This window comes from Bacillus rossius (assembly GCF_032445375.1).
Source record: "Bacillus rossius redtenbacheri isolate Brsri chromosome 4 unlocalized genomic scaffold, Brsri_v3 Brsri_v3_scf4_2, whole genome shotgun sequence".
NCBI classification, from domain to species: Eukaryota; Metazoa; Arthropoda; class Insecta; order Phasmatodea; family Bacillidae; genus Bacillus; species Bacillus rossius.
The window spans coordinates 46,675,929-46,697,462 of NW_026962011.1; the positions used below are offsets into that span (position 1 = coordinate 46,675,929).

At 37.4% G+C, this 21,534-nt stretch overlaps 2 protein-coding genes across 4 annotated transcripts; one reads left to right on the plus strand and one right to left on the minus strand.

Annotated features, from left to right (window-relative positions):
- Positions 1 to 16,722: 16,722 nt before the first annotated feature.
- Positions 16,723 to 18,554, minus strand: LOC134542091 (uncharacterized). Of its 2 annotated transcripts, XM_063386013.1 has the most exons (4): positions 18,098 to 18,554; positions 17,795 to 17,935; positions 17,460 to 17,548; positions 16,723 to 17,333 (listed from the first exon to the last, which is right to left on the minus strand). In XM_063386013.1, the coding sequence occupies exons 1-4, from the start codon at positions 18,399 to 18,401 to the stop codon at positions 16,824 to 16,826; spliced, it is 1,044 nt and encodes a 347-aa protein (XP_063242083.1). In that variant the 5' UTR covers positions 18,402 to 18,554; the 3' UTR covers positions 16,723 to 16,823. The 2 variants fall into 2 exon arrangements, with proteins under 2 accessions (XP_063242083.1, XP_063242081.1); XM_063386011.1 differs by having other exon boundaries at positions 17,795 to 18,554.
- Positions 16,968 to 20,512, plus strand: LOC134542092 (uncharacterized). 2 transcript variants are annotated; one of them, XM_063386015.1, is made up of 4 exons: positions 16,968 to 19,137; positions 19,300 to 19,440; positions 19,687 to 19,775; positions 19,902 to 20,512. In XM_063386015.1, exons 1-4 carry the CDS (start codon positions 18,834 to 18,836, stop codon positions 20,409 to 20,411), a joined length of 1,044 nt encoding a protein of 347 aa, XP_063242085.1. In that variant the 5' UTR covers positions 16,968 to 18,833; the 3' UTR covers positions 20,412 to 20,512. The 2 variants fall into 2 exon arrangements, with proteins under 2 accessions (XP_063242085.1, XP_063242084.1); XM_063386014.1 differs by having other exon boundaries at positions 16,968 to 19,440.
- The last annotated feature ends 1,022 nt before the right edge of the window (positions 20,513 to 21,534 follow it).

Here is a 21,534-nt window from a genome sequence, read left to right on the forward strand (position 1 = left end):
ACAAACGTTTTTACGAAAAATATCAGTTCAGCGTAATTTTACTGACAGTAAAATATGAATATGGAGAACATTACAGCTAATTTAAGACTATATTGTTGAAAGAAGTTGAATGGACATCAATTTTCTGACGATGAAAGTATAAAATACGTATAGGCCCTACTCTTAAAAGTCTTGTAACTAGCTATATGCACCTATATCTAACGCATTTTTCCGATTCCTTTGTCAAATACACCCAAACAAATAAGTGACATGAGTTCTGCAGATGCACCCCAAAAATAAAATAGCCATGGCATTTCTTCCAACTGATTGTAAACAAACAAAATATGTATAGAGGTAATATATTTGGAAAAAAATTCAATTTTCACCCCTTGGAAAAGCATTCGTGTTTATAAATGTGGGAGTCTAGTTTGATTTAAGTCAAGTGGAAAAACAATTACTGACACAAATTAGGTCCAAAGTATAGCTTCTTAGAAACTAAAGTAATTACAAAGTTTAATAATGATATTTATAACAGAAGTTTTCAATAACCGAGTTTTGCTCACATGAATCAATAAAGTTAGAGAGTATTTTACACTGCACAACACTAACCTTGCAAGAAAGGTAATAATAAAATAAGTGTTAAAACTGTCTAATAAGCTTATATTTATTATTTACATATATGTATAATACATTCATACAGGTAATCCAATTTGGCATGGCTGTAGTAAGTATGCAAATATTATAAATTTAATGTTTTGTAGCTTTTAGGAACGTTATTATGACAGTCGAGAAAACAGGTCTGCAATAAAGTCTTCACTCATCCAACAAGCTATTTACTAAAAACTAAATACATTTTATTCGTATAACTTGAATGTTCTCAAACTTTCTAGAGTCTCTTAGGCGGTATCCACTTAAAACTAATTTCCGTTATAAATCTCCCAAAACTTTTGCATTTATCAAAAATAAATCTTGGATGAATTACAACAACCAACTAAAACTGTAAATTAACTACAAGGTCACTTTAAAATAAAAGAATTAAAACAAGCTATAAACAAAGGAAATGAATTTTTTATTTTTTTTTTCAAAAAAATATTGATACTCATCTTGTGTCCCGGAGGGCTCAGAGGGTCTATGGACCATGAAACGAAAAAACTGAATAAATATTTTCCGGAAGTCGCTCCATGGTAACGACTATAATAGTTAATATTGCTTCGAAATCCACCTAAAACCAAAGGTATTTGCTTCGTTGTTAGCGTCGTTGATTATATATAAAAATTTAATGAAATTTTAATAAAAATAAACAAATGCCAGCTTGAAAAACAAACTTTAAATTAGAAACAAACTTTCCAAAATAAAATAAGCATAATTATATAAAATCACCTACTAGTTTTTAATTGTGGACAAACCTTTTACGAAACAAATAATGGGTTTGGAAACTTATAACATTACATATATTCTGTGAACTAAATAAAAAAATTCTGCTCAACTTTTGAAAACGTAAAAGCTGCATTTTCTTAGACATTTAACTTTTTTAACATATTTGGGCATATAAAAATGTACTGTATTGTCCTGATAGATTCTCCCTTTGTTACATTTATGTCAGCTAACTCTGGTAGCAAACAATTTCCAACATCGAATCTCTGAAGTTTGAGAACCGTGTCCTCTGTCCAAAATATTGTATCCTTTTGGAATATTCTGGAATATAAATATGGGGCCTTGTGCACGGAGTTCCTAGAATGCTTTTGACGATTCCGGAATGTTCGAAAGTGAACTTTAAATTGGAAAAAATCCAGCCAGCGCCTGTCGGCCGAGCAGAGCAGAGCGGGAAATGTTCGCTCGCGTCCCTCGCACACAGCAGGCCTGCTCGCAGTTAAGCCCCTCTCAGGGGAGCAGTCGTCGCTCGGGGAGTCGGCAGTCAGCGAAAGTGACGCGAATCAACGGCGACTCAGCGACGCCCGGGCGCCGACGAATCCCAAAGAGCGACAGGCGACGGCAGCTTGAGTTTTAATATTCAGGAAAGAGACGCGACGGTGAATCGAAAAAGGGGGGGGGGGGGGGGAGCAGAGGAGGGAGGGCGGGGCGAGAACCTGGAAGCCGTCGAGGCGTCGAGAGGAAAAAAAAATAATACGTAGAATTTCTACCAACTCAAATGCTTCAGCGAAAGTAGCGATGTGTCCCCCTTTGGAAGATTTGCTTCGGCACGAGTCATCTGCACGGACTAGAAATTCGCCTAGTAAAAATAAACTTTCTAAAATTTCATAATAAAAACAAACAAAACATCTTTAGTTTTCTAAAACGTTTTTAAAGTCTTTGAATGCAGTTTTTAATGACAGTCTTTTTATTTTCTGAAAGTATTTACCAATTATTTCTATGAAAGTTTATTTAAACCAGGAAGTACCAAAGATATATTTTTAAAAAATTGTTATTAAATAACAAAAAAATAAAATTGTACGTAAATTATTCAACTAACCTCCCGCAATATCCCGGATGTAGATATTACGTTTCACTTGCTCACTTTTTCTAAGAAACAGTATTTTATTGGAAGTGAGGTAAAACGCACTTTAACTACGTCCCAGCGTGCTAAATCCTAACAATTCCTAAACGCCATGAGATTAAAAAAAAAATTAATTAGCCTTTATACGTTAGTTTTGGAGGGACATGATTGCGTGGGTGTAAATAGGCACTTCGGTGTTCATGCGGTGCGTTCCGATATCCGCATTGGCGTTCGGCAGCGAGCGGCCGCAAGAACAAAGCATCGCAGGGCCTTCGGCATTAGTCAATGACGCGCTTTCCGAGACAGAGAGGGAAACCCCGGTTAAAAAAGGGCTTCTGTTGGCAGTCGAGAGAGAGAGAGAAGTGGTGGGTCGTGTGTGATGAGGGTTTTTGTTTGCAGGGGTTGGCGACCCTTTCGCTAGGCGATCTATCACCTCGCCGCCGGCGGACACATTCCGACCTCGGGCGCGGCGGTGGCGCCATTGCGTTGCCCTCGACCTTCTGATCTGATATGCGTGCGATATCTCGATCCATCGACACGTGTTCACATCGCGGGGAAAGAGGGGGAAGGGGGGGAACCATCGCGTCGTTGTACAAGTCTTCGCCCGTCCACGTCTGAAGTGTGGACGAGGCGATGGCATGGATTGTAGAGACCGGAAAAATTCGCGGGTTCAATGACCTCCAGGATAGACTCCAATATCCTCTACACACTCGGGCAAATGCCAACTGTTCATCGGCTGCTGACTTGTGAGTCGTCTCGACTGGGTGGCACTTCAATGAGTGAAGGTCTCTAATTGGCCCTCAGTCCTCCAGATTAACAGTGGACCAATGGCAGAAGCAGCACTAAGGTAAAATTATTTGAATTTTAGCATGACACGAAATGAACAAGCGAATATATGCCTAGCTGAACAGTACAGTTATTGTGAGGATACGTTTGGAATGTTCTGGTAATCAATAACGTGGGGGGGGGGGATATATATTTCCCTGAAGTTATGAAAATACGTACAAGATCGCGGTGAACGCAGTATGCTGTTTTTGGTGATGCTAGGAGAGCTAGTACAACACCTGGGATCATAACCAAAAAGGCAGCGATTCATGTGTTGAGAATGATAATGTAACCGTTCAAAACAGTTTTTAATTTATTTGAACCAATATAACAATATCCTTCCCTTTTACTCTACGTTCGTAAGTTTTGTATTGCTCTAAACAGCTCAACGCTGAATTGAAATAATGTCGCTTTTACTAAATAAACGCTGAAAAGAATCATTTTAATGCCGCCACAAAATATTTTACCAACTTTCTACCGTACCTAATGATTAGGTAGTTGTTTTTTTTTTCCGGGCACAGATGGAACTGTGCGAAGACCGATGGCGCTGCATCTTTGACCAGTGGCAAATACAAGAAATTGTTTCAGGGGTTGATTTGAAAGAAAAAATATATAAATATGTATTCATAAAACTTACTTCAAACTTGGACTGTTACATTATCAGTCTCAAAATTAGCCACTTCCAGGCGCTGTGACAGCCCACCCTGCTTCACAAAAAATAACATACCGCCTTCACCAAAATATAGTTTGTATTACTACACCAAAGATATTATAATTCTAGACTATGGTTATTCTTTCATATATGAAAGACGGTTTTCGAAATAATACTTAATATTTCTTACGAAAATTGGCGTTTAATTTTATGTTTAGAATTATGTTCCATCAAAGAATATTTTACCATGGAAAAATAATCGAATATTCAACAACTTTGTTTTATTTTGTTTAGTTATGCTTATTAATGTGCGCAGTTAATACTGGAAAGCTATTCGGGGAACCTTTTACAAATAACTTTAACGAATGTTGGTACTGAAACAACACAAAGCATACCTAAATGCTCGGGTAAGAATCCGAATCCAATATTACTGCGAACACTATTTTATATTGATAGAGTTGTTTTCATGAAAATGAATAAATTTGCATATAACTGCCATTTCACATCAATATTTATGTTCCATTTACAAAAAAAAAAAAAGAGCGCGTATACAACTGTACATGTGATAAAAGTGAAACTTCTATTCAAACCTTGACTCGTAAGTATAACGAAAGGTGTAAAATGGCAGAGAGAGAGAGAGAGAGAGAGAGAGAGAGAGATAAAGAGAGAGAGAGAGAGATAAAGAGAGAAAGGAGACAATTTTCTAAAAATAGCAGCATTTCTTCCTCAAGTATTTAAGAAACCTAACTTTTTTTGTATTTACTATAAATTCCATTAAAATTAAAATAATTAATCATCCACGCTTGTTATTTGTTTAAACTTTTATTAAACCTTCAAATTCTTAGTTGGTCTCAAAGTAATTACACGCTCGTGGGCTCATAGTTATAATTCGATGTGTAATTTAGTTAATCAAATAATAATTCGTGACAAATAACTACAATGTCAAACTAAAGCGTGAATGGCATTACACCAGCAAAAAATATATATTTACTTACACAGCTAAAACAATATTACTGTATAACAGTACTGATTTACACAAGTAATTAAAACAATACGCACGGGAAAGAACGCCATTTTCTTGCGAAGATGGCCAGTGGCGCGGTGCACAATAACCTCAAACTCAGTTGTGTTGCCTTCAGTCCTTACTAGATGCCAGCAAGTCGGGGTGGCGTTAGGCGCAGGCGGGTCCCTACCGGCGCCACCCGCCTATCCCTGCAGCATGGCGGGGTTCAACCTGAGCCGCGCATCACCACGTGGAGCCAGCGGCCCAACGATTTTTCTGCACCGTCCGCAACCGTTTAGCGTCAGAAATCGTTTCACAACAATTTTTGCATTAAAATCCTGCCTTGAAATTTTACTCCGATCGTGCCCAAAGTAGTTTCACTTAAAAAAATAAATCGCGTACAATGTGATGTCGAAATTTGCGCGATTGCAATCAAATACGCGAGCGAAGATGGCGCCGTGTTTATTCGCATCCCCTCCCCTCGGCGCTGCGGCGGCGGGCTTGTTCTTTTTGCCGCGACGACCTACAAGCGCGCGGCCAAACAAACACGACGCTCGAGCGAAAATGGCCGTTGGCGTCAACACATTTAGAGGTTTTTATGTGTTCCCCGGCGCTCGAATTCTAGGCACGATTTCAACAAACCAACCGCGGAAATTTCAGGTCCGTCTCTCTCTATCTCTTCATTTCTCTCTCACTAGCTCTCTCCCCCTTTCTCTCTCTCTCTCTCATCCTCTTTGCTCTGTTTGTCCGAGCTCGACGAATCGGAAATTCCAATCGAGAAAACAACGCTTCACCAGTGGATGTTCGCAAAACACGGAGTGAAAACAAAAAAAAAAATACGTGTGCTAGTCTTTCAGTACCCGCCAGTGATGTGTAACATCTAACCTCGGTAACGAGCAAATCCATGTGCTCTCATGTTGCTAATAAGCTTATACTACGAAACTCGGACGTCAAATTCAAAGTAGAATTCGTTGAATTAATGCCGAGCTGGTAAATAAACGCAAATTGTGTTTTCAACTCCATTTCTGAGCGTGAATCACACGTAGTTTTCGCACCCACGCTAAAATTTTCGGGGACGCACCACAACGCCGAAATACCACAACGCCGAAATACCACAACGTCGAAATGCCAAATTGACCACAACGCCGACAGCTAGAAAATTGCTGTGTACCACAACGCCGAATTACCACAACGCCGAAATACACTAACGTCGAAAAATGTCATTGCAGGACTGCCACAAAGGTTAGGTTAGGTTAGACTAGGTTAGGTTAGGCAAGGTTAGGTTAGGCTAGGCTAGGATCGGCTATGTTAAGTTAGGTTAGGTTATATTACGCTAGGTTAGGTTAGGTTAGGTTTGATTGTGGTATTTCAGCGTTAAGGTACATTTAAGAAACACACACAAATTCATTCAGTTGTTACTTCGGCGTTGTGGTACACAGCAGTTTTCTAGCTGTCGGCGTTGTGGTCAATTTTGACATTCGGCGTTATGGTATTTCGGCGTTGTGGTAACGACCCAAATTTTCTGCCGGAGCAACTACGTCAATAATACATCATTACATTATTACATATACACATTCCATTTGCAGACCAAAAATTTAAACAATATAGTGAAACGGCTACAAAAGAGAAAATAACTTGAAAAAAGTACTAAAACCCGGCTGTGGACCTGATTTTCAACAAGAAATTTCATTTAAATGCTGCCCACATCGTTAAAATTCATTAAACATTTTATTATAGAATTTCCCTTTGGCTTTGTGAACGTTGGTTCGCACCATACACCACAGATGGCAGCACCGTGGTTACACATCTCCGTTCCTTGCGACTTCCGTCGCATTCACGAATTTACTCTAATTTAATGCCGCATACCGGGAGCTAAGTTGTTTTACACATCAAAAATTGCCATCCAACATAAAAATTTCTGTCTTTCCGCTGAGTTCTTCAAATTATAAATTTCGTCATCGGCGTAAATTCAACATATGGTGCGCGTTATTTCTCTGTTGCATGAAACAGCGCGTGATTTTTTTTAAATACCTTACTTGGCAACGACTGACTACTAACGACTTCCTGTCGCGTAAGAAGTATTTTTTTATTGTTCTGCTATCCTGCTGTACCGTGTTTGACAAAGGTTTCTGCGATTCTCTCTGTCCTCCCAATCGTTCTATCTCTCTCTTACTCTCTCTCTCTCTCTCTCTCTCTCTCTCTGTCGGTCTTCCAGATTGGCACGTACCTCGAGGGTCGAGCAGCTGGTAATGAATTCACCGTATCACGTCCCCTCCATCAGACCTCCCCCCCCCACCCACCTGACTCCCACCCCTCTATCCAACAGCCCCGACCGTTCCAAGAAAAGAAGGAAAATTAAAATTTCACTCGCGGGCATGTCTTGCAGGCCCGTAATTAAATTGTTCTTATAACTTCGCCGCAGCTGGGAAAGAACTGAGGAGTATTTCCGGGCAAGGTCTGTTGTATAATATAACGCATTTCAAACTAACGGTGCGTGGTGTGGCTGGCCAGTTTCCTGTAGTTGCCATATAATTAGAGACCTGAAAAATTCGCGGGTTCATTTCGTGTTATGCTAAAATTAGAAATAATTATACATTAGTGCTGCTTCTGCCATTGGTCCACTGTTAATCTGGAGGACTGAGGGCCAATTAGAGACCCTCACTCATTGAAGTGTCGAATCACAGGCCACCCAGTTGAGACGACTCACAAGTCAGCAGCCAATGAACAGTTGGCATTTCCCCGAGTGTGTAGAGGATATTGGAGTCCATCCTGGACGTCATTGAACCCGCGAATTTTTCCGGTCTCTAAATATAATAATGGTTTGGAAACGTTTAAAAATTCTATATAATATAGGCTGATTCAGCATTATGTTGGCTTAAACGCCTTATATATATTTATATTCATATATCTTTAAATAATTTGGCTTTGTTTTACTCGCATTTAATATGTGAATTTTTAGGATGTAATTTAAATATATAAAGCAAAATGTCACTTACAAAGTTCGCATCGAAAATGAATAGACATGAATAAGCGTGAGAAATGAAATGAAAATCCCAGAAAATAAATCTCTAATTTCTGAAATTAAGTCTCAAATTGCACGCGATAAAACGTAGGTGTGCACCTACATGACAAACAGGCAGCTTATCGTAACACAAAAAAATTAAGGCTATCATAATCGTATCTTAATTTCAAGACAGTAAGCATTTAACTTTAATCTTAAAGCATGGCCGTACATAATAAGTTCGTTTGAAATTAAGACATATTGCCATCGTGATTACGTAAATATCTCCATTTGAGATATCCTACATCCTAGATAAAGATAAAATTACTGTTCAAACGAACGCAAATAGCAAACACAGCTAAAAGTTTCCATCATAAATATGTTTTTTTTTTTAGACTCCTAACTAAAAGTTACTTAAGGTATGTTTGCATATGTCCAAAACAAGTACGGTGACAGGCATTATTTATGATTTATGTAATACTTTCCCAGAAAGAAACTTATTTTTCTTAAGAATAATAAAACACATGGCGGGATTCAAGGTGGAAACTTAGGTCAAAGGTCAAGGTTAAAGTAAAAGTTGAAGGTCATCCAAGATGGTCGCTGTGACGTCACAGAACAATATGGCAGACATCGGCACCAGCACCAGACCATTGACCCTGTTTCAGGAAATATTTTTATATACTGCTGGTAATAATTGATATTTCAATTAAAGAAATAATTCATTGTTTCAAATATAAAATAATAATTGTATAATAATAGATTTAAATAGGAACACTAATGTAATGTCATTATTATGTTATTACCGTAATTTAAATATAGGGGAGAGTTGGGTAAAACAGGGTAGTTGGGTAGAACGGGGTACCACTGTTATTTTCCGTACACGTGGTGCTATCTGTGTGTACGTTTGGTAAGTTACTCCTCTATACGTCGTCACTAGAGTGAGGTAGTATGAAGTGTCGCACAGTATTCTTTCGTGCGTAATAATGGAAATTACAAATTTATGATGTTTCACTAAAATGTTTAGCGTGTATTGGCTATACAATATTTAATCAGTGGTTGCAGATATATTTTATGGTAAGTTGTATTCAAGTAAAGTGTTATATTTGCTATGTTGTGCCATAGTAACCGATGTAATTGACGGGTGTTAAGATTTTCTGTTGTCTTTTTGCTTGAGAACCTGCATGTAGGGTAAAACAGGGTACACAGGTAATGGGTAAAACGGGGTAGTACCTCGTTCTGTCCAACCAGTTTCCTGTTTTAATCATCTTTTCGATCAATTGTGCAAATGACTTTTAAAATTAAAAACAGTTTTGTTATGCATACTAAATGTTATACAGAGTTACCTACAGTACATTTATACAGTCAACCAAAAGTCTTGTATCGGTGAGGAAAAAAATTGGAAACGTAAAAATGTTGTAGGCCCATATAATTAAATTGTAATTTGACTTTATCTTTTTTTCTATTTTTAAAAATAAAAACCATGCTCGAAAAAACCATGTCGTCCTATTGTGTTTCCCCCCAACTGCACCCATAGGTTGCAGCCCTTAGATGTTTCCTTCATGTCCCCATTGATGCAGTATTTTAGTGATGAAGCAAGGAAATGGGTTCGTTTACATCCTGGACGTCCCATTACAATTAACCAGATCGGGAAACTCTATGGCGCTGCATTTATGAAGGCCGCTTCTATAGAAACTGCGGTAAATGGTTTCAGAAGAACTGGAATATTTCCCCTTGATGCAAGTATCTTCCCAGATTGGATGTTTTAGCCAGGGGCAACAACTGACCGAGCTAACTCCAGGCCTTCAGAACCGAGTGGAAATGACACTGTCGGTGATATTTCACTGACTGCTGCAACAACTGACCGAGCTAACTCCAGGCCTTCAAAACCGAGTGGAAATGACAGTGTAGGTGATATTCCAGTGACTGCTGCAACAACTGATCGAGCTTACACAATGCCTTCAGAGTCCCATGGAAATGTCAGTGTTGGTAATATTCCTGGGACATCTGGTTTGGTATCTTCACCAACTGAATCTCGTTTAGGCCTATCTGATAAAAACAATCGAAATGCTTCATCAAACAGTAGCTTCACAATTCCACCGACTACAGTGATGCCGATTTCCCATGTCAAAAAGAATCCTGCAGAAGGAAGAGGACGACGACGTGGCAAGGCAGCTGTGCTGACCGACTCGCCATATAAGAACGAACTAATTATTATTCAGTCAGCTTCACCAAAATCTTTAAAAAAGAAAAATGCTGGTGTGTCTAAATCTCAAAACAGTTCTAAAACACATAAGAATAAAGAAGACAGCAACAAATCCATACCAACAGTAACTTTGCGTGTGTCTGATGATGATGACGTTCCTTGCATTTATTGCGCTGAACAGTTCTCCACTTCAAAATCAGCCGAAAGTTGGGTGCAATGATTAAAGTGTCATTCTTGGAGCCATGAAGGATGTGCTGGTGTGGACACAGATGACTGTAGGCCATTTGAATGTGATTTCTGCCAGTTTGGAATAAAGACTCTGGCCTTATTTTGTGTTCTGATGGGCCTACTATTCCATATTAGGCTAATTAAACAATCATATGTTTTGTCAGATATTTGGGTTCACCGCATATGCAAGTTTGTATTATACATAGTTAGATTATGCTTTTAGACTAACCACTTCCTCAAAATTAACAGTGTTGTGTTATTGTTGTTCAAACAATGTTTGTGATTTTCCGCAAACCAATGTTTTTGTGAAGTTTTACTGCAAATACAGAGGAAAATGTAAGGTGAAGGCTTATAATTGATTTTTTTTTAAAATTCTCATATTTTTACTGACATTTGTATTTATTTGTCATACTACATGTTGTTCAGAATTTTTTATAATGCACATGTAAAATCATTTTAAAAATCTGCTTTCTGTACCCCGTTTTACCCAACCAGTTGGGTAAAACAGGGTAGTGTGCATACATTCAAATAAATAAATATCTCTGCAAGAATAATATTTCAGAAGACACGGTACTAGATGCAGAATTAAACTCACATTCTAATCTACGCATGCTGATGTTTTCAGACAGATACAGCAATATTAAAACAATAAATTAAAGCGATTTATACTAAGTACCCCGTTATACCCTACTCTCCCCTACATAAAATGTAATAAATACAAATAAATACAATTTAAATTATCGATATTTAAATTAATAATTGTAACACTAGATTTATTAAATATATTAAAAATTTTAACATAATTGACCGACAGCAATAATCTAAACCCGGACGTATGGGCAGCAAGCAAGTACGTTTCCACCCAGGCCACTGCGCCGTGGGGTCAGTGTGGATCATAACTAGTTTATAAATTATGCTTCAATTTTCGAAGGCATTTTCCTCGGAATTGCCTGGCCAGTGCGCTTCATTATTTTAAGGGGTGAAAACCCTAAATGTACACTACTAATACACCGAGGTTCATCCCGAAGAGAACCTCCCAAGCAGTTCCCTTCCCTGGTTAACGAAACCGTACTCACCACATTTCCACCCCGTCTTGAGGAAAACTTGATACGAAATTTGACTCATATTTTATTCGTAGTATTTTTTTTGGCGCTAATTAATTATTTGAATTATTCTTGTATTATGGGTAGAGACCTGAAAAATTCGCGGGTTCATTTCGTGTTATGCTAAAATTCAAATTATTATACCTTAGTGCTGCTTCTGCCATTGGTCCACCGTTAATCTGGAGGACTGAGAGCCAATTAGAGACCCTCACTCACTGAAGTGTCGAATCACAGGCCACGCAGTCGAGACGACTCACAAGTCAGCAGCCAATGAACAGTTGGCATTTGCCCGAGTGTGTAGAGGATATTGGAGTCTATCCTGGAGGTCATTGAACTCGCGAATTTTTCCGGTATCTAATCATGGGTAATTTAGTATTTACAAAAATACGCCAACAAAGCTTTGAAAAGAATATTTTTTTTTAGTAAAAACATTTTTTTTTTATATTGATAGATCCTTGGACGAATTCCTGCAAGCATTCTGTTAAATTATTTTTATTGACAGTAATTTCTACGGATGTGTCACTACATAAGCATATAATCTCATTTTGTCGCCATATAAGGGCGTTCCAGAACTTATCGTTAAGCTGAGAGTAGTTTATAGGTAGAGACCGGAAAAATTCGCGGATTCATATCGTGATAGGCTGAAATTCAAACATGTGTATAATTCTGCTGGTTCTGCTATTGGCTCGCGGTTTAACTGGAGCTCTCTGGGCCAATGAGAGACTATCGACCAAATAAGCGTCGAATCACAAACTACCCAGTGGAGACGACTCACAATTTAGTAACCAATGAACACGCGTGTTTACTTGAGAAGTGCAGAGGATAATGGAGGCTAACCTAGAGGTCATTGAATCAGCGAATTTTTCCGGTCCCTTTTATAGGCCAATTAATTACGATTTTGAATCTTAAAAAAACTAAATTATAAAGGTCAAAGTTTTTAAGTTGAAGGCATTTTTTTTTTCAAAAAGTTAAAGCTTTCACCCGACACAGAATTATCAGATACTCTGAATACAGTTTTTCTAAACGCAATCATGAATAACACTACTGTTGATAACAATTTTAAAAATAATTAACATATAAGATTTTAGGGGGGGGGGGAATTCTTTGTACGACTTATGTTGCAAAAATATTTAATCCGGTAACTTTGCCCAATAATACTGTAAACAATTTTAATATACTAACTGAACAATTTATTTACTAAAATCAGCCATTTTTTTCATATAATTTCCTAAGTTTACATAGTAAATTTTACACATTATGAATAGCGAAAGTTACCCGATTAAAATTTTTTGCGCCATACGTCGCGTAAAGAATTTTTGCCAAAGGTATATATTTTTTTTTCATTTTATTCTGAATTGTTATCAACATTAGGATTATTCAGTATCGCGTAACGAAAATGTGTACTCACGTTATCTAATGATTTGAAACAGCGAGGGCATTTGAAAACTTTTGAAAAAGCATACAACTCAAAAAATTACGACACTATTTAATTTTGGTTATTTTATTTATAACCGTAATTTTTTGGCCTATCAACTATACTCGGTTTGACGCTGCGTTCTGTGACACCTGCAACACCTTATCTGCTGTCAGGTAGGTATTCATGACTAAAACATTTTTCTGACTGAATGAATTACAGTAAGAAGCAAGAGATCCATTTTCGGGGTTTCCGCAGCTGGATAGTTATCACTACTTAGCTTATGAGGTATAATTTTTTTTAAATATATTTCTTCATTAAATAAAATAATGAATTAGAACAAAAAAATTCCAACGTTTATGTAGCCTAGCTATAGGGACGTATAAGACCCTGATGATGGCGATTGAAAAATTGGACCGAAACGTCACTTCACCCTATAGCCCACAGGCCAAGAATCTTCTGAAGATGGCCGCGAATTCACGCGATATTTAGGGCCGCTTGCAGAGTCAGGTGAGTCAAGTCCGAGCTAAAACTTGGCAGGTTAATCAAATGGAAGAATACTCCACTTCGTCTCAAGTCGCGACTGTGCAAGCCGGCCTTAGTGTTGAAAGTCTTTGTATCGCAGGATATTTCAGTCGAGCTCCGGCCTCGACCCCTCGCAAAACGCCATTTGCACCTCTTTTGGCCGCGGCGCTGTTTGCTCCGGAGGAGTTCGCGTCGCGGTAATTCTGTTTCCCGCGGCGCGCAGCTCGGTTAATTGGCGTGCGTCACTTCTCATCTCGTCCCCTTTCCTCGAATCCTTCCCCCCACCGCACAAACACCCGCTACTCAGCATCCCCTCCTCCTCATTCCCCCCCCCCCCCCTGCGCCGCACAAACAATGTTAACGCTGCAGACAGCGCTCCTGGCGGGGAATCCCCGAGTCCGCTGCGAGAGAACCCGACGTGCGGCGCGCATTGTTCGTCTCTGGTCCCTTTTGACCGCGGGGCTGCTGCCAGGGGGGGGAAGCCTTCAGTTCACAGACGAGAGAGCCACACCCGAAGTTCATGCTCGCATTTTTTTTTTTGACGTGACAACGTCTGATAAATCGATGAACGCCGGCTGCACGCACGAAAAAGTATCCCGTAACGCACATTGTCCCGTTACGCTGTGTCCCGTTACGCTCATTGTACACTTGCGCCGCATCTATCTCTCTTCAACTCGATTGGAACAACCATCGATTTGAATTTTTCGAGGCACATTAAACTTGAAACACTCCCATTCGTTTCCTACTTTTTCTATCATCGTCCTACCCTTAACAGAATAACACAGATTGTGAGAAGTTAAATAGCAAACATGTATAAATGTTATAGTTAAAATAATCTGTTCTTTAAAGTAATAAACATATTTGAATTAATGAGTGCAAATAAAAGTAAATTTATCAATTAAATTATTCCACTCCTTCTTTGTATCAATACAAAATAGTGATATTTCAATAAAAATGATACAATTTTATTCATAAAAGTATGAAAATCATTTCATCAATGTTTTTTTATGACGTTGTCACGTCAAACAATCGTCCGTAAATCGACTTTACAGACAACCAAATTTTTTTTCCATACCACAACAGGTGTATTTATTTGGGGAGCAAAAAAATTCGCGGGTATTAATCTTCAATTGCGCGGGTTTAACTTATAAGATGTCATTCTTAAAATTGGCAAGAAGTAATTTAAATAATTATTCAGTAAATGAAGATAAAACGGTATCTGTTTTTCAGTAAATGAAGATAAAACGGTATCTGTTTTTTACATGCTTTATATTAGCTTCACCTGTATGTTTGTCTGTCCGTCTGTTACTCTGTCTGTCCGTCTGTAACTCTTTCGACTAAGAGTGAGTGACTCATCACTGTAAAATGTCCCACCAATTTCATTACGTTCGTTAGCCGAGCGGTCTAAGGCGCGCGACTTCTGTGACGTCAGCTTTCGGATTCAGCGATCGTGGGTTCTACTCCCGGCCACACCGAAAAAAAAAATGTTTTTTTCCCCGGTAAATTCTAATATTATATCCATACATCTAACTGCAAATGATTCGTAGAGACTTTACCATTTCTTAGGGCCGGTTTCACCAACAGGGATAATGCTATTTTATCGAGATAAAGTTCAAAAATATCTCGATGTTCTAGTTGTTGTGTTTCATCACACACTTTATCTCGATTTTCTGATATTATCGAGATAGAATACTTAAACCTCGGAATTTGGTGGATAAAGTGAGAATATCTGGATAAAGATGTAAAAATAAACAAACACATCACAGCATGCATTATATTTTTGGAGGAAATATGGCTCGGGCGATGTATAATTTAATTCTTGAGGACAGTGATGATGAAGAACATTTTCGCGAACGTCGGCCACGATGGATTCAGGAAAGAAGCGATTATTTTGAATTGTATGACGAGGATGATTTCAAGATTCACTTTCGTCTTTCTAAACAATCGGCTATGTTTGTACTTGAACATATTGAAAACCAACTAGAGTTCCCTTCTGACAGGTAGGTTTATTTGATTCTAAACATCCATTTAAATTTTCTAATTAAATCTAGATTACTAACAGTATTTATTTTTACTTTTAGGAACATGTCAGTTTCACCCATGAATCAACTTCTTGCAACACTTCGTTTTTATGCAACGGGATGTAACCAGCTGTCTGTTGGGGACTACGTTGGTTGTAGTAAACCCACAGCACACAGAATAATCCACAGGGTTAGTTGCGCAATCGCTGCTCTTCGGCCTCAATTCATAAGATTTCCTGAGACCAGAGAAGAAATTCATTCGGCCCAAATGAAATTTTATCAGATTGCAAAATTTCCCAGGGCTATTGGTGCAATGGATTGCACCCATGTCAGAATACAGTCACCAGGTTTGTTAAGAATATCATTGAGCATAGGTTCAAAGTGAATGATATGTCAAGGCATATTGTTAATACAGAAAATATTTTTTTTCAGGAGGAGAAAATGCAGAGTTGTACAGAAATAGAAAAGGGTACTTTTCTATCAATATTCAAGCCATTTGTGACCCAAATGTGGAATTCAAAGATATTGTTGCCAGATGGCCTGGATCCACACACGATAGTACAGTCTTTAATAACAGTAATAGAAGAGCATTCTTTGAAAGAGGAGCATATGGAGATTCGGTATTGCTTGTGGATTCAGGCTATGGTTGTAACAAATATCTAATGTCTCCATTGAACAATCCCACAAGTCGTCAGGAACATCTTTACAACGAATCGCAAATACGATCTAGGAATCCAGTAGAACGAATGTTTGGATGCTGGAAACGGCGCTTTCCAGTCTTAGCTTTAGGACTGAAAGTCAGCCTAGAGAATGCTTTCCCAATCATTGTGGCAACTGCAGTGCTGCATAATATTTTGATACGAGCCGGCGAAGAAATTCCACCAGATGATCCTAACATTATTTGTGAAAAACCGTGGACTGAACTGCTGGAGGAAGGTTACATTAGGGATCAAGAAGGAAATGTGGAGAGAAGGGCCAGATATGATGTAGTGAGACGGTCATTAATTGAGAACTATTTCAGAAGGTAAGAACAAATAATATTAAATTTATCCGATTGCATATACAAACTCCTATCATATTTAATAATTTTTGTTGTCTCAGTTTGTTGTAGATGGCCTCGAGAAAAAATCATCAACAAATTCGTGAAGATGTTGCAGCAAGGATCAAGGGACAAAAACTGTAAAATGGTTTTATGTATAATTGTTATTAGTCAAATAATTAGTAATGCTACAAATATCAAATATAATTATATATAGATAATGATTTTCAATACAACTAGGTTTCATTACAAATATACGAAATCAGATGCTTTGAAATGCTCATTGTAAATAGAGTTACAAAGAAAAATTGTATACAAATTACATAAAACATAAAATTATAAACCATCCAATTCTTTCTTTAGTTTTTTAATCTGTAGAGTCATAAATTCAGTCTGTAGCTTTTCATGATTCAGCCTTTCTTGTTCTTGTTGCAATCTCACTTGACGCAGTTCTTTCATAGCTTCATTTTCTTCTGTTGCATATTTCTTACATAATTCAATTAGTTCAATTTTAGCTTTATGGAGGGCACTTATTTCATTGTTCTTGCTGGACTGCAATTTTGGCCGCCGTCTCTGAGTCCAGGAAGACTTCCCCGCGATGTTTGGCAACTGACACTCAAGGACTGATTTTGCAACATTGTTACTATTATCGGGAATATGGTCTCTTGAAGTACTTTCACAGTTGCCTTGCTCAGTGCTTACCATAACCGTTTCTTTGACACAAGGGAATATCACTGGTGAAACTGATGATGTTGAACTGGCATTATTTTGTGGTACAAGAGCAGGACATATGGGGCCTCTGAGCATTGAGGGAGTGTAGTGGGACCAGTCTCCATTAAGAAGTGTCTGCTGAAAAAAAAAAAAGAAGACACTGTTATGTGAAAAATGTAAACATTCATCGTACTGTTAAGTTTCTTTGTTACGTTAATGTTATTAACATTTTAAACTGCTTTGTAATGTCTGCTACTTTACACTAGTTTGAGTCTCCAGGGTAGCAATGTCCACCATCGAACCTATTTCCAGCTCTACGACTGCATTTTCTTCTGTGTTGTTTGATTCACCTGGAACAATACTATTCTGGTTAGTTCACATGTGATGTTATAAGCACAACAACTTAACGGTTTAACAAAATAATACATATAGGTCTAACATTTCCAATGTTCGACCAAATATGAGACTTCTTTTATGTAAGAATGAAACTGATCAAAATTATTTTAATCAATCATCTACATCATTTACTACACAGAAAAATGTACTGAAGGAGAAGGCTATGAAAAACCATTACTTTGTAGGAATACTGTACTTACTTATGCATTGTAATGTATTGACCATTACTGCATCTGAGTCTGAGTCAAAGATATTATTGTGTCCTTTAACTACAGGTTTTATTAAAGTATATACGCGGCCCAAAATAGGGTCATTTGTACACTTTGTGGGGGGTCCTCCACCTGAAAAAAACAATGTATTCAATTTAATTAAATTAATTGTCAATGTACATTGCCATTTGTAAAAATATATTAAACCACTTCCTTTCACTTTGTATAGTAAGTCACAAAATAAAATGTTACATTTTGTAATACAAGTTGAAAATATTTTTATACAAAACATACCTGTCCCAGTTACCATCTGAACTTTTTCGTCTGCATACTGTTTCCGTGTCGTCTTCTTCAGATTTTCCCAAACAGATTTCAGGTTATCTGCAGACCTGTGATGGACTCCTGACACACAGTTGAAACTACTTGCAATAATTTGCCACTGTTTCAATTTGTTCTGTTGTGTTACTGCATCCGTGCGCTTATTTTCAATTATGTTAAAATGTTCTGTCACCAAATCTAACAAAACAATTTTTTCTTCTGGTGATAAATTCTTATTTCGTGGTTTTTTGGCGGAACAAGTGTTTTCTTTAGCTTCCATTATCTTTATTATCGCTACACGACTTGAATAACAACAAACCTACTCGCGATATTTGTTTACTTTTCTTCCGAACATCGAGATTTCAAAAAGAAAATCGGGATTTTATAATGAATATCGAGATATTATTATCTCGATTATCTGGGAAGAGGATAAGTCGTGCCCTTAGGGCCGGTTTCACCAACAGAGATAAACTTAATGGAAAATCGAGATATTTTTATCGAGATAAAAAGTTAAACTTGAATTTTAATCGCGATGATCTTGTGTCCGTTTCACCACGACTTATCCTCTTCCCAGATAATCGAGATAATAATATCTCGATATTCATTATAAAATCCCGATTTTCTTTTTGAAATCTCGATGTTCGGAAGAAAAGTAAACAAATATCGCGAGTAGGTTTGTTGTTATTCAAGTCGTGTAGCGATAATAAAGATAATGGAAGCTAAAGAAAACACTTGTTCCGCCAAAAAACCACGAAATAAGAATTTATCACCAGAAGAAAAAATTGTTTTGTTAGATTTGGTGACAGAACATTTTAACATAATTGAAAATAAGCGCACGGATGCAGTAACACAACAGAACAAATTGAAACAGTGGCAAATTATTGCAAGTAGTTTCAACTGTGTGTCAGGAGTCCATCACAGGTCTGCAGATAACCTGAAATCTGTTTGGGAAAATCTGAAGAAGACGACACGGAAACAGTATGCAGACGAAAAAGTTCAGATGGTAACTGGGACAGGTATGTTTTGTATAAAAATATTTTCAACTTGTATTACAAAATGTAACATTTTATTTTGTGACTTACTATACAAAGTGAAAGGAAGTGGTTTAATATATTTTTACAAATGGCAATGTACATTGACAATTAATTTAATTAAATTGAATACATTGTTTTTTTCAGGTGGAGGACCCCCCACAAAGTGTACAAATGACCCTATTTTGGGCCGCGTATATACTTTAATAAAACCTGTAGTTAAAGGACACAATAATATCTTTGACTCAGACTCAGATGCAGTAATGGTCAATACATTACAATGCATAAGTAAGTACAGTATTCCTACAAAGTAATGGTTTTTCATAGCCTTCTCCTTCAGTACATTTTTCTGTGTAGTAAATGATGTAGATGATTGATTAAAATAATTTTGATCAGTTTCATTCTTACATAAAAGAAGTCTCATATTTGGTCGAACATTGGAAATGTTAGACCTATATGTATTATTTTGTTAAACCGTTAAGTTGTTGTGCTTATAACATCACATGTGAACTAACCAGAATAGTATTGTTCCAGGTGAATCAAACAACACAGAAGAAAATGCAGTCGTAGAGCTGGAAATAGGTTCGATGGTGGACATTGCTACCCTGGAGACTCAAACTAGTGTAAAGTAGCAGACATTACAAAGCAGTTTAAAATGTTAATAACATTAACGTAACAAAGAAACTTAACAGTACGATGAATGTTTACATTTTTCACATAACAGTGTCTTCTTTTTTTTTTTTCAGCAGACACTTCTTAATGGAGACTGGTCCCACTACACTCCCTCAATGCTCAGAGGCCCCATATGTCCTGCTCTTGTACCACAAAATAATGCCAGTTCAACATCATCAGTTTCACCAGTGATATTCCCTTGTGTCAAAGAAACGGTTATGGTAAGCACTGAGCAAGGCAACTGTGAAAGTACTTCAAGAGACCATATTCCCGATAATAGTAACAATGTTGCAAAATCAGTCCTTGAGTGTCAGTTGCCAAACATCGCGGGGAAGTCTTCCTGGACTCAGAGACGGCGGCCAAAATTGCAGTCCAGCAAGAACAATGAAATAAGTGCCCTCCATAAAGCTAAAATTGAACTAATTGAATTATGTAAGAAATATGCAACAGAAGAAAATGAAGCTATGAAAGAACTGCGTCAAGTGAGATTGCAACAAGAACAAGAAAGGCTGAATCATGAAAAGCTACAGACTGAATTTATGACTCTACAGATTAAAAAACTAAAGAAAGAATTGGATGGTTTATAATTTTATGTTTTATGTAATTTGTATACAATTTTTCTTTGTAACTCTATTTACAATGAGCATTTCAAAGCATCTGATTTCGTATATTTGTAATGAAACCTAGTTGTATTGAAAATCATTATCTATATATAATTATATTTGATATTTGTAGCATTACTAATTATTTGACTAATAACAATTATACATAAAACCATTTTACAGTTTTTGTCCCTTGATCCTTGCTGCAACATCTTCACGAATTTGTTGATGATTTTTTCTCGAGGCCATCTACAACAAACTGAGACAACAAAAATTATTAAATATGATAGGAGTTTGTATATGCAATCGGATAAATTTAATATTATTTGTTCTTACCTTCTGAAATAGTTCTCAATTAATGACCGTCTCACTACATCATATCTGGCCCTTCTCTCCACATTTCCTTCTTGATCCCTAATGTAACCTTCCTCCAGCAGTTCAGTCCACGGTTTTTCACAAATAATGTTAGGATCATCTGGTGGAATTTCTTCGCCGGCTCGTATCAAAATATTATGCAGCACTGCAGTTGCCACAATGATTGGGAAAGCATTCTCTAGGCTGACTTTCAGTCCTAAAGCTAAGACTGGAAAGCGCCGTTTCCAGCATCCAAACATTCGTTCTACTGGATTCCTAGATCGTATTTGCGATTCGTTGTAAAGATGTTCCTGACGACTTGTGGGATTGTTCAATGGAGACATTAGATATTTGTTACAACCATAGCCTGAATCCACAAGCAATACCGAATCTCCATATGCTCCTCTTTCAAAGAATGCTCTTCTATTACTGTTATTAAAGACTGTACTATCGTGTGTGGATCCAGGCCATCTGGCAACAATATCTTTGAATTCCACATTTGGGTCACAAATGGCTTGAATATTGATAGAAAAGTACCCTTTTCTATTTCTGTACAACTCTGCATTTTCTCCTCCTGAAAAAAAATATTTTCTGTATTAACAATATGCCTTGACATATCATTCACTTTGAACCTATGCTCAATGATATTCTTAACAAACCTGGTGACTGTATTCTGACATGGGTGCAATCCATTGCACCAATAGCCCTGGGAAATTTTGCAATCTGATAAAATTTCATTTGGGCCGAATGAATT